The following is a 12,403-nucleotide window of genomic DNA, read 5'->3' as shown; positions in this document are numbered from 1 at the left end:
TATGCCACCCGCTGAGCGGGTGTCTTACGTGCAGCGCTGTGGGGCAGGAGGCATAGCACAGCTACGATATTTCATAGTGCGCGCCTGTCTCCAGCCTAATTTATGAACGGTCAGCATCGCTGACCGTTCCGCCGCCTGCAGCTATCGACTTCGACAGCTGCAGGCGGCGATGCCCTATGTCTACAGCAGGGACAGCGCTGTCCCTGCTGCTGGCTCTGACCTGCGCTGGGATCTCGCGTGAGTAGCAAGATCCCGCGCATGTGCAGTCCAGCCGGCCGGGTGTAAGCAGACAGCACGTCAGTGTTAACTGACGCGCTGTCAGCTGGAGGAGGCATTGCCGGAGGGGGGAGTTAGCGCTCCCCCGCTTTGGCGGCAAGATCTTAGTAGATCTTGTCGCTCTCCCCTCCTGCTTCACCTCGCTACTGAGGCGAAGCAGGAAGTGTTATAGCGGCACTTTTAGCGCCGCTATAATAAATCTACCCCATAATTCCCACATTCCCCCCGCCTATGGCCCAGTCCTGAAAAGGCATTGGGAACGCTGACCCTTTGCTCTGGACAAACATATAACAGGAAGTAACAGGTGTTAATTAGCAGACAGTGATTCACAATACATCTTAGGAAAACCTGTACTGGATCTCACTAGCACTGCTGCTGCTCCTCTAAATCCTGGACTGGATCTTCTACATTCTCCTCATGTGGAATTATGCTTTCCCTGCCACAATACAAATTCAATTTTGTAAAGGACAAACAGTTGAAACTATTCAGTGGCCAAGCCCTTATGTTGAAATACAGCAGTACCTAAGTCCCTGAGAGTCCAGTACAGAATTTTTTGGGTCCAGCTTGAAATGTGGATGATATAAACACGTAAAGCTCTGGCACTACTTGGTATGCTGGACACGCCCCCAGAGTGATGTAACAGATATTTCCTTCAGGCCTTGCCCCTTTATATTAAGTCATCCAGCCTTATGGGCAGGCCCTTCTTAGGCGCGCGGGAAGAGTGTACACCGGCTGTCATCTGCAAGGCGCCCACCCAGTCTTAGTGCCCTAGTCTGCAGTCAATCAGCCTATTGGTTAATCAGACTGTTCCTGTTGTAGTTTTTGGATACATTTTGACAAAGGCCACTATCATCGGATTATACAGAGACTGATTATTTCATATATTTCATATCTCGATTTATTTTGAAATCTTACATTCGGGCCGAATTTATAACACGTCTAGAGGGCCCAATACTTGTACAGTACATATAGAATGGATTTCACCTAGCTGTGATTTTCAGGCAGTGCTAGGACCAGGTCCTTTAAGTCCACTATAACAGGACTTAATACATCTAAAGTTCTGACTTAACCCTTTTAGTTCCAAGTGAATTTATCAAATAAGGTGTGAAAATTGCCGAGCAAACCTTGTTATTCACCATAATGAGCTGTAACGTTACCTTCTATAGGAAATATTATCTTGTTTACACAACATTTTTATTTGAGTTTATATAACAAATGTGAGCGACGCTGGGATTTCGAGCACTTACATTGAACATCGCTCACAGAGATCTTGGCACTCAATGGGTTAAACATGATAGTAGCAGAACAGTATTACTAGAAAGAAGCCTTTACACTCCGTATGGGCACAAAAGCATTGCCGAGCATAATTCATATATCAGTAAGTTCGGTTGTTGATTAGAACATTCAGCCAATGATTATACAACCTGATTATGGGCCTGATTCAGAGGTGGGTGCAAATTGGGACTTTTCTGTTTCTTCGGTCGCAGCAGATCTGTTACGCAAATGCTGCAGGAGCTGTCTTGTAAAAAGACGCACGCCGGCGGCATCTTGGATCCACCGCTGGGCCAAAATCGCAACATCCGTCTCATATTGGGAACATCGGTCGTAGCAGACGTAGCAACTGGGAAGCAGAGACGGGGGAAGAGCTATGTGTTTCTCCACAGAATCATTAAATAAGAATACCCAGTATACAGTATACTTAATGCTTTGCAAGTGATAGTCAGGACACTTATATGCAGTGGTGGCTCCAGACGTTGGACTGCAGCACAGTTCAAAATCCAAATAGGAGAGCCACACCCAACTGCCAGTGCAATGGCAGTTGGTGACAGTGGGTGTGGCTCCTTTATTTGAATCTTAAACTGTGCAGCAGCTCCTCCACTGGTTATACGTATCCAACACTTCCCTTTGCTCCCAGATTATCAGTAGTGCATTCCCTTGTCCTTGAATCATACCGTAGACAGTAACTGGCACATCGGGGCCTATATACTAAGCAGCTGCTACAGGTATTACAAAACACATTACCGATCCCTTGTCCTTGAATCACACCTTAGACAGTAACTGGCACATTGGGGCCTATATACTAAGCAGCTGCTACAGGTGTTACAGAACACATTACCGATCCCTTGTCCTTGAATCACACCTTAGACAGTAACTGGCACATTGGGGCCTATATACTATGCAGTTGCTACAGGTGTTACCGATCCCTTGTCCTTGAATCATACCGTAGACAGTAACTGGCACATCGGGCCTATATACTAAGCAGCTGCTACAGGTGTTACAGAACACATTACCGATCCCTTGTCCTTGAATCACACCTTAGACAGTAACTGGCACATCGGGCCTATATACTAAGCAGCTGCTACAGGTGTTACAGAACACATTACCGATCCCTTGTCCTTGAATCACACCTTAGACAGTAACTGGCACATCGGGGCCTATATACTAAGCAGCTGCTACAGGTGTTACAGAACACATTACCGATCCCTTGTCCTTGAATCATACCGTAGACAGTAACTGGCACATCGGGGCCTATATACTAAGCAGCTGCTACAGGTGTTACAGAACACATTACCGATCCCTTGTCCTTGAATCACACCTTAGACAGTAACTGGCACATCGGGGCCTATATACTAAGCAGCTGCTACAGGTGTTACAGAACACATTATCAATCCCTTGAGGTAAAACATTTTTTGGCTGATTCTGAGTCTAATGTAAAGTGGCTATAGGTGCGCGAAGCCACTGAAGCCTGAGTTACTGCTCTGTGCTAATGTGGGATCCCATACAGCTAACCCCAGGGTCCAAGCGTCTGCAAGCAAGGAAGCTGCTCCGCCCACCGCTATTACACCGATCACTGCCATTACAATCATTAGTACTGGCCCCGTGCTAGGGGAAGAGATCTGTCAGCAATAGTCACATGACTTGTGGGCCTGTAGGTGCAGGCCCACAACATACTTATGACACGACCACAAATCAGAACAGTCCTGTACAATTGCATTGTCCATCCGATTCAAAACACAATGCATATAAAAAAAAACATATGTTTGTATATGTACATTCCCTGAATGATACAACTCAGATCCGTTTGACTCAGAATCGGTCGCTTTAACTTAATCCAGATTCCTTATTCAATTGTTCATGAGAAGCAAGGATATCTGTAGTCGGGTAATTTTCTCATTTAGGAAACTGTCATGTAAATATTATTCCTTATTTGGACATGATATAAGATCACACATAAAAAATAGGCCTAAATGTGAGATTTGTATAACCATGTGCCCGACTTGTGGGCTCCCTCTATGGCGGTTGTGGACCCCCACGAGGGAGAATAGCCCATGTAAGTTGGGATCCCGAATGTCAGGCTTTTAACAGTCGGGATTCACATGTCAGTGTAATAACCGTAGGTCATCCGGCAACCTCCCCCCCCCCCCCCCCTGTCTTCCCCCGGCTCACACATCTGACTTGCTTTGACCACTAAGCTGCTGGTGTGATGGTTATGCATCCACTTGCATGTGTGCGGGGGAACGCGGCGTGTGATGGGGGGCGAGCGGTCATGCGGGCGGCGTTACCTCCACACTCAATGCTGTGAATTTCGCAGCATCGCGTGTCGACCAGAATAAGATCCTAAGTAAAAAAAAGGACATGTACCTGAAAATGGGCAAAACCATATGACACTGCAGGTGGGGTAGGCATAGTCATCGATAATTGTTTATGGCCAATGGGGAAACCCAGATGGTTTCCTGCCAATTCTGTCTTTTTATTCTTCAAGGTGCCAGGACATAGAGCATAGCTTAGTTCCCCTAAACCCACGAAGCCCCCCCCCCCCCCTCCCCCCGGGTAGTAAATGGCTCAGGGGCAAGTGAGTGAAAGAGCCGGAATGACCATTAGTAGGTAAAACCATTGATGGTCTTCCATTACCAAGACTGCAACCATCGATGGTAACTTGCCGTGCCACCAACAATGGTAACCGTTGATAGTAAACACACCTGTGGTCGTTCCTAAGGTGGAACACATTTAAAATGTGCTGAGAGATTTACATTTAAGAGAGGCGTATCCTGGACAAACCATGTTGCAAGAGTTGCAAAAACACAAAAAATACAGGGTTTTTTTTGCATGCAGCATAAATACTGACTGCTTTTGCATGTAGCCCACAAAGGCTGCATATATATATATTTTTACAATTAGATAGTATTGGATACGCCACTCTCGCTTCTCAGCCTCTCTGCACATTTTACATCTACCCCACCTGCAGTGCAGCATGGTTTTGAACATGTATTTGCTCTTTCCCAAATTAGTATCAGACCGAAAGTCCTTAAACCAGCAGCTGATTCCTTTTTAATAATGCAACTTTGTAACCAATGCTATGATCTAGAACCTGCATCCTTCGGAGGTGGCATGTATATATTCCACAATCCATTGCATTGAGTGACATTGTCACTGCTCCACGCCATCATTGTGCCAGTAGAGGTTATCTGTACAGCAAGGACGAGCATAGTACATAGGCTGCATTGTCTCCATCGTCTCCAGTCCCTCCGCGCTTGTATCACATACAGTAACGTGTGATTAATCGTGACCTACCAATTAGTGTGAGTCCCTCCCCCTTCCGGACCACGCCCTCTGCTATCTCCCATGTCCTGACAGCTGCTGGCATGCGTTCATTTGATTTGTTTAGCAGATCAAAGCTCATCCTGCCCCCGCTTCTGCATGACTCGCATGGCCCCGTGTCCTCAGCAAAGTGTCACTAAGGTTTTTACTTGGTTTTATTTGCTGCTTGCAAGGGGATCAAGGTAACGTTGAATCTTGTCATCATTCTTGTTCCGAGCATTGCACACATCACATTTTGGGGGGAATTTAATAAGCTGATTTCAGATGGGCTGTTGCTATGGACAACCAATCAGAATCTACTATCTATATCTTCTAGAAGGGGCTAAACCAGGCATGTCCAATGTTGGCCCTCCAGATGTTGTGAAACTACACATCCCAGCATGCTTTGCCACAGTTTTGCTATTAAAGAATGCTAAAACTATTGCAAAGCATGCTGGGATGAGTAGTTTCAAAACATCTGGAGGGCCAACGTTGGACATGCCTGGGCTAAACAAATAAGTAGATTCTGATGGTTGCCCATAGCAACATCCAATGTAAAATAGAACTCCCATCTTAGTGAGTTCTCCTCCCTTTGAAGCCATTGCTACTTAGACTGCATATGTGTGATTATAGTGATGAGTCCGTTTTATTACAACATTATAGTATTTGCGTATGGAGAGATTGGTTTAGATGGGAAGCGTCAATGCTAATGACAATGTAAGAATTGCCGAGTGTTGACGATTATAAGCAATAGAATATGGTAAATGCGCAGGAGCGATGCTGTTACCTAGCAACACTTGTGTATAATAATAAGCAGCTATCATGGGAAGGAATGCAGAAGCAGGCAGTTATCATGGCACATGTGTCCTTCTGCCGGAGAGTGGGGGTCTGCTCGGCTAAACAATGGCTCATACGGTCCGGTGCCGTCCAGACACTAGCCACATAGTCCACAGCAGCTGTGTACCACGGACAGACGCCCCATGCCGTCCAGACACTAGCCACATAGTCCACAGCAGCTGTGTACCACTGACAGACGCCCCATGCCGTCCAGACACTAGCCACATAGTCCACAGCAGCTGTGTACCACTGACAGACGCCCCATGCCGTCCAGACACTAGCCACATAGTCCACAGCAGCTGTGTACCACTGACAGACGCCCCATGCCGTCCAGACACTAGCCACATAGTCCACAGCAGCTGTGTACCACTGACAGACGCCCCATGCCGTCCAGGCACTAGCCACATAGTCCACAGCAGCTGTGTACCACTGACAGACGCCCCATGCCGTCCAGACACTAGCCACATAGTCCACAGCAGCTGTGTACCACTGACAGACACCCCATGCCGTCCAGGCACTAGCCACATAGTCCACAGCAGCTGTGTACCACTGACAGACGCTCCATGCCGTCCAGGCACTAGCCACATAGTCCACAGCAGCTGTGTACCACTGACAGACGCTCCATGCCGTCCAGGCACTAGCCACATAGTCCACAGCAGCTGTGTACCACTGACAGACGCTCCATGCCGTCCAGGCACTAGCCACATAGTCCACAGCAGCTGTGTACCACTGACAGACGCCCCATGCCGTCCAGACACTAGCCACATAGTCCACAGCAGCTGTGTACCACTGACAGACACCCCATGCCGTCCAGGCACTAGCCACATAGTCCACAGCAGCTGTGTACCACTGACAGACACCCCATGCCGTCCAGGCACTAGCCACATAGTCCACAGCAGCTGTGTACCACGGACAGACGCCCCATGCCGTCCAGACACTAGCCACATAGTCCACAGCAGCTGTGTACCACTGACAGACGCCCCATGCCGTCCAGACACTAGCCACATAGTCCACAGCAGCTGTGTACCACTGACAGACGCCCCATGCCGTCCAGGCACTAGCCACATAGTCCACAGCAGCTGTGTACCACTGACAGACGCCCCATGCCGTCCAGACACTAGCCACATAGTCCACAGCAGCTGTGTACCACGGACAGACGCCCCATGCCGTCCAGACACTAGCCACATAGTCCACAGCAGCTGTGTACCACGGACAGACGCCCCATGCCGTCCAGACACTAGCCACATAGTCCACAGCAGCTGTGTACCACTGACAGACACCCCATGCCGTCCAGACACTAGCCACATAGTCCACAGCAGCTGTGTACCACGGACAGACACCCCATGCCGTCCAGACACTAGCCACATAGTCCACAGCAGCTGTGTACCACTGACAGACGCCCCATGCCGTCCAGACACTAGCCACATAGTCCACAGCAGCTGTGTACCACTGACAGACACCCCATGCCGTCCAGGCACTAGCCACATAGTCCACAGCAGCTGTGTACCACTGACAGACGCTCCATGCCGTCCAGACACTAGCCACATAGTCCACAGCAGCTGTGTACCACTGACAGACGCCCCATGCCGTCCAGACACTAGCCACATAGTCCACAGCAGCTGTGTACCACGGACAGACGCCCCATGCCGTCCAGACACTAGCCACATAGTCCACAGCAGCTGTGTACCACGGACAGACGCCCCATGCCGTCCAGACACTAGCCACATAGTCCACAGCAGCTGTGTACCACGGACAGACACCCCATGCCGTCCAGACACTAGCCACATAGTCCACAGCAGCTGTGTACCACGGACAGACGCCCCATGCCGTCCAGACACTAGCCACATAGTCCACAGCAGCTGTGTACCACGGACAGACGCCCCATGCCGTCCAGACACTAGCCACATAGTCCACAGCAGCTGTGTACCACGGACAGACGCCCCATGCCGTCCAGACACTAGCCACATAGTCCACAGCAGCTGTGTACCACTGACAGACGCCCCATGCCGTCCAGGCACTAGCCACATAGTCCACAGCAGCTGTGTACCACTGACAGACACCCCATGCCGTCCAGGCACTAGCCACATAGTCCACAGCAGCTGTGTACCACTGACAGACGCTCCATGCCGTCCAGGCACTAGCCACATAGTCCACAGCAGCTGTGTACCACTGACAGACGCTCCATGCCGTCCAGGCACTAGCCACATAGTCCACAGCAGCTGTGTACCACTGACAGACGCTCCATGCCGTCCAGGCACTAGCCACATAGTCCACAGCAGCTGTGTACCACTGACAGACGCCCCATGCCGTCCAGACACTAGCCACATAGTCCACAGCAGCTGTGTACCACTGACAGACACCCCATGCCGTCCAGGCACTAGCCACATAGTCCACAGCAGCTGTGTACCACTGACAGACACCCCATGCCGTCCAGGCACTAGCCACATAGTCCACAGCAGCTGTGTACCACGGACAGACGCCCCATGCCGTCCAGACACTAGCCACATAGTCCACAGCAGCTGTGTACCACTGACAGACGCCCCATGCCGTCCAGACACTAGCCACATAGTCCACAGCAGCTGTGTACCACTGACAGACGCCCCATGCCGTCCAGGCACTAGCCACATAGTCCACAGCAGCTGTGTACCACGGACAGACGCCCCATGCCGTCCAGACACTAGCCACATAGTCCACAGCAGCTGTGTACCACGGACAGACACCCCATGCCGTCCAGACACTAGCCACATAGTCCACAGCAGCTGTGTACCACGGACAGACGCCCCATGCCGTCCAGACACTAGCCACATAGTCCACAGCAGCTGTGTACCACGGACAGACGCCCCATGCCGTCCAGACACTAGCCACATAGTCCACAGCAGCTGTATACCACGGACAGACGCCCCATGCCGTCCAGACACTAGCCACATAGTCCACAGCAGCTGTGTACCACGGACAGACGCCCCATGCCGTCCAGACACTAGCCACATAGTCCACAGCAGCTGTATACCACGGACAGACGCCCCATGCCGTCCAGACACTAGCCACATAGTCCACAGCAGCTGTGTACCACGGACAGACGCCCCATGCCGTCCAGACACTAGCCACATAGTCCACAGCAGCTGTGTACCACTGACAGACGCCCCATGCCGTCCAGACACTAGCCACATAGTCCACAGCAGCTGTGTACCACTGACAGACGCCCCATGCCGTCCAGACACTAGCCACATAGTCCACAGCAGCTGTGTACCACTGACAGACGCCCCATGCCGTCCAGACACTAGCCACATAGTCCACAGCAGCTGTGTACCACGGACAGACGCCCCATGCCGTCCAGACACTAGCCACATAGCCCACAGCAGCTGTGTACCACGGACAGACGCCCCATGCCGTCCAGACACTAGCCACATAGTCCACAGCAGCTGTGTACCACGGACAGACGCCCCATGCCGTCCAGACACTAGCCACATAGTCCACAGCAGCTGTGTACCACGGACAGACGCCCCATGCCGTCCAGACACTAGCCACATAGTCCACAGCAGCTGTGTACCACGGACAGACACCCCATGCCGTCCAGACACTAGCCACATAGTCCACAGCAGCTGTGTACCACTGACAGACGCCCCATCAACCTCTCATCTCTAACACCTTGAGCGACCTTGGAAGAAATGACCCCCATCCTTCTTCCCAGCCCCCCCCGTCCTTCTTCCCAACCCTCCCATGATGGTTTCCTAGCTGATTTAGATTCTTCGGTAACATTTGGAGTTGTTCATTTGCAATTACCCTTATGAAAAATATTGTTCCTTTTATGTTCTTGTAGTCTAGCACAGTGGTTCTCAAACTCGTTCCTCAGGACCCCACACAGTGGGAACCACTGGTCTAGCACATACACAGGGGGGGGGGTCATAATTACACCTTCCCCATACAGAGCCATCTCTAGCTCGATCTAACAACCAGAAAGTCTGGTAGGGAGACTAATTAGGACATGGAAAGCAGGATTCCGCGGGGGGGGGGGGGGGGGGGGGGGGGGATATAGCACTATCCACTGTTCTAACATGGGCCCTTATTCTAGTTGATTCGGATGGATGCGTATTTTGGACAGGAACCGAGTACTCTTAGCCCCGCCTACAGTACAGATCGCTCACACTGTCCGAACGCTGTAAGACGCCGAGCGAATGGACCGCGAGTGGATGTTTCATGTGAACACCTCCATCTGTGGGAACCTCCCCCATCCTCCGATGGTCGCCGAACATCGAATGATGGACCAAGTGGTCAGGCAGCTCCGAGTGCTCCAGACCACTCGGACACATTTCCGTATGAAAGCGGGGATATGGGCGGGCAGCTGGCATCCGGCTATGTCATATGTCCGCCCCCCCCACACGTGCGTCATGGCCGGATTACCATATGTACGCCCAGCGTTTTCATGGGAACTCCCATGAACCGCGGGGCGCACGCATATGGTAATGAGCCCAAAGAGCCCTTCACGCCCCTCTCCACCCCCTGCTCGGATGGTTCTGTACGTTCATTTTCTGCACGGATCTCACGCCGTGTTCGTACATGTGAGGCGTTCGCACATGCGCAGATACGCCTCTGCACATGCGTAAACACCAACCATCGGCCGGACGTCCGCACTCGGAGCCGTCCGACTCAATCAGAATAAGGGCCATTGTGAAGACGTCCTAGAATATTTTTCCTCCGCTGTCCTCTTTTCTTGGCCTCCTTGTTTGATGTTCCCTATTCACTGGAATCCATTTAAATATTTATTTTTTACCTCATCTCGTTCATTTTCTTATGAAAGTATTAAGACCAAAGTATAAAAAGACAAATGTTATCATAGCAAAGGGAAAAGTCCTGAAGTACAGTGTTCTAGGCACTTACTATGATCAGGGTAGTTCTGTACAGGAGGACACTCACTCCAGACACTTTACTTGCAACATTTAAATGGCATTACATTAAATGTATATACTGTAATAGGTCTTTACATACTAAGTACCCCACAATGATTAAATCAAACCTTCTAAAGAGCACAGGTTTAGGTGCGTGCTAAGTGATATTTAGAATCTGGTTGCTACGAGCAACAGCTCCACTTGTCCTCTGTAGAAGGTTTGAGCACCCTCCCTTTCTTTATAACGGATGGTTGCTGATAGAGATCATTAAGGTCCTGCTGTGCAGTTACTGACTATAGGCCCTGGTTTCCCAGTGAGTGTTCCCTCGCATATATTTAAGGATGACCTCACCCACCGGTTGTACCTCTTCTGACCTGCTTCCCGCTTACTGTACATGTCTTTAGGCCGTCAGTCAGCCGCGCGGCTCCTCAGCCAGAGAAACTACAGAAGAATAACATCAACAAGAAGAAGAAAGTGGTTGAGGTAAGGTATACATCAGTGTGTTCAGGCTTTAAGCCTTACAGACAGTTGATGTTGCCCTTAGCAACCTATCAGATTCTATCAGTTCTCTATTGCATCTTAGAAAATGATCGAAAGACTCTGGTTGCTATGGGCAACATCCCCTCTTTTCACTGTTAGATGCTTTCGTAAAGAGTCCTTTTGTCGTTGTTGTATAATGTTTGGATTTTGGGTGGGTTATGAAAAGACGACACCATAATGTGGAAGGCTTTCATAACAGTCAGAATGTCGACATGGACATGGGCAATAGGTTGACCGATAATAAATCGATTTTCACAAATATCAACAAGTTTTAATATGTCCGACTATTCCCAATGTCGGAATTTAGCAAGTCCACACCAGAACCTAGCTCTTACCCTAAACCAAACACAAAAATGCCAGGTTGACATTTAAAATGTCAACAGTCTGAACATAATGACATTTTGACCATGTCGACATTGGTTGATGTTGACATTTTGTATGATGACCTATTGGTAATACCTGTTGAACACAATTATATATCCCTAAACATCCAAAAAAGGGGGCAGGGCATAGCATAAAGAGGCGTGGCCTGACGGGAAGCCCCCATTTACTGTGCCTCAATCTGGGGGCACGGCCTTGTTAAACAGGGGCGTAGCCTTGCTGAAATCTCCCAATTTACTTCACAGGGGAGTGCCCAGCATTCCTGAAGATGCCGAGTTGCCCCCTCTCCCAGCTGGCTCCCTGTCACCGCAGAGGAGACTGCATTTCGGTGTCATCCCCTCAAGTGTGACACCTGGGTGGGATCTGCACCCATAGTGGAGTTCTTATTGTCCATTTAAATTTCCTGAATGCCGACCTTGTAACTGTATCGCAGGTTTTGACATTGGGAGAAACATCTATTTCTATAAATGTTTCATTACTTGATTATAAAAACTTAACCCTTTGAGCGCCAAGTGAATTTGACAAAATTGTTGTGAAAATGGCCAAGCAAACATATTTATCCATCATAGTGCCCGGTAATGTTACCTTATATACAGCAGGAAATATCATCTTTTTTTTTTTACACATCTTTATTTGAATTTCTATAACAAATGTGAGCGACACTGGCATTTTTAACTGATATTTTGAACATCTCTCACAGAGATGTTGGCAGTCAAAGGGTTAAAGTAGCCATCTCTAGGGGGTGCTAATATCTTTGATTTAGGGAACCTGCTTTGGTGAGTCAGTGGACGCTGATACCGGGGTGCTCTATACCGGGTGCCGATCATGTCACCGGTTTCCCCCCTGTATACGGACATGGAGCTGCTCCATTGTACTTATGCATTACTCTCAGTGTCCGTAGAATTCAG

General features: G+C 49.7%; 1 protein-coding gene across 5 annotated transcripts in view; it reads left to right on the top strand.

The window, feature by feature from the left end:
• EML6 (EMAP like 6) overlaps positions 1–12,403 on the top strand; it is a 201,057-nt gene that overhangs the window by 150,700 nt on the left and 37,954 nt on the right. For 4 of the 5 annotated variants that reach the window (XM_083175218.1, XM_083175217.1, XM_083175220.1 and 1 more), the window contains one exon: positions 10,979–11,057. In XM_083175218.1, coding sequence (XP_083031344.1) covers positions 10,979–11,057 — 79 coding nt within the window. Of the gene's footprint in view, positions 1–5,048; positions 5,058–10,978; positions 11,058–12,403 lie in introns of all 5 variants that reach the window. The other variant, XM_083175222.1, reaches the window with a different exon arrangement.

The sequence above is a fragment of the Crinia signifera genome, chromosome 3 (genome assembly GCF_055691185.1).
Source record: "Crinia signifera chromosome 3, ASM5569118v1, whole genome shotgun sequence".
In the NCBI taxonomy this organism is placed as follows: Eukaryota; Metazoa; Chordata; class Amphibia; order Anura; family Myobatrachidae; genus Crinia; species Crinia signifera.
Note: the sequence above shows the minus strand (reverse complement) of the source record. Positions and strands in the feature narration are given on the sequence as shown.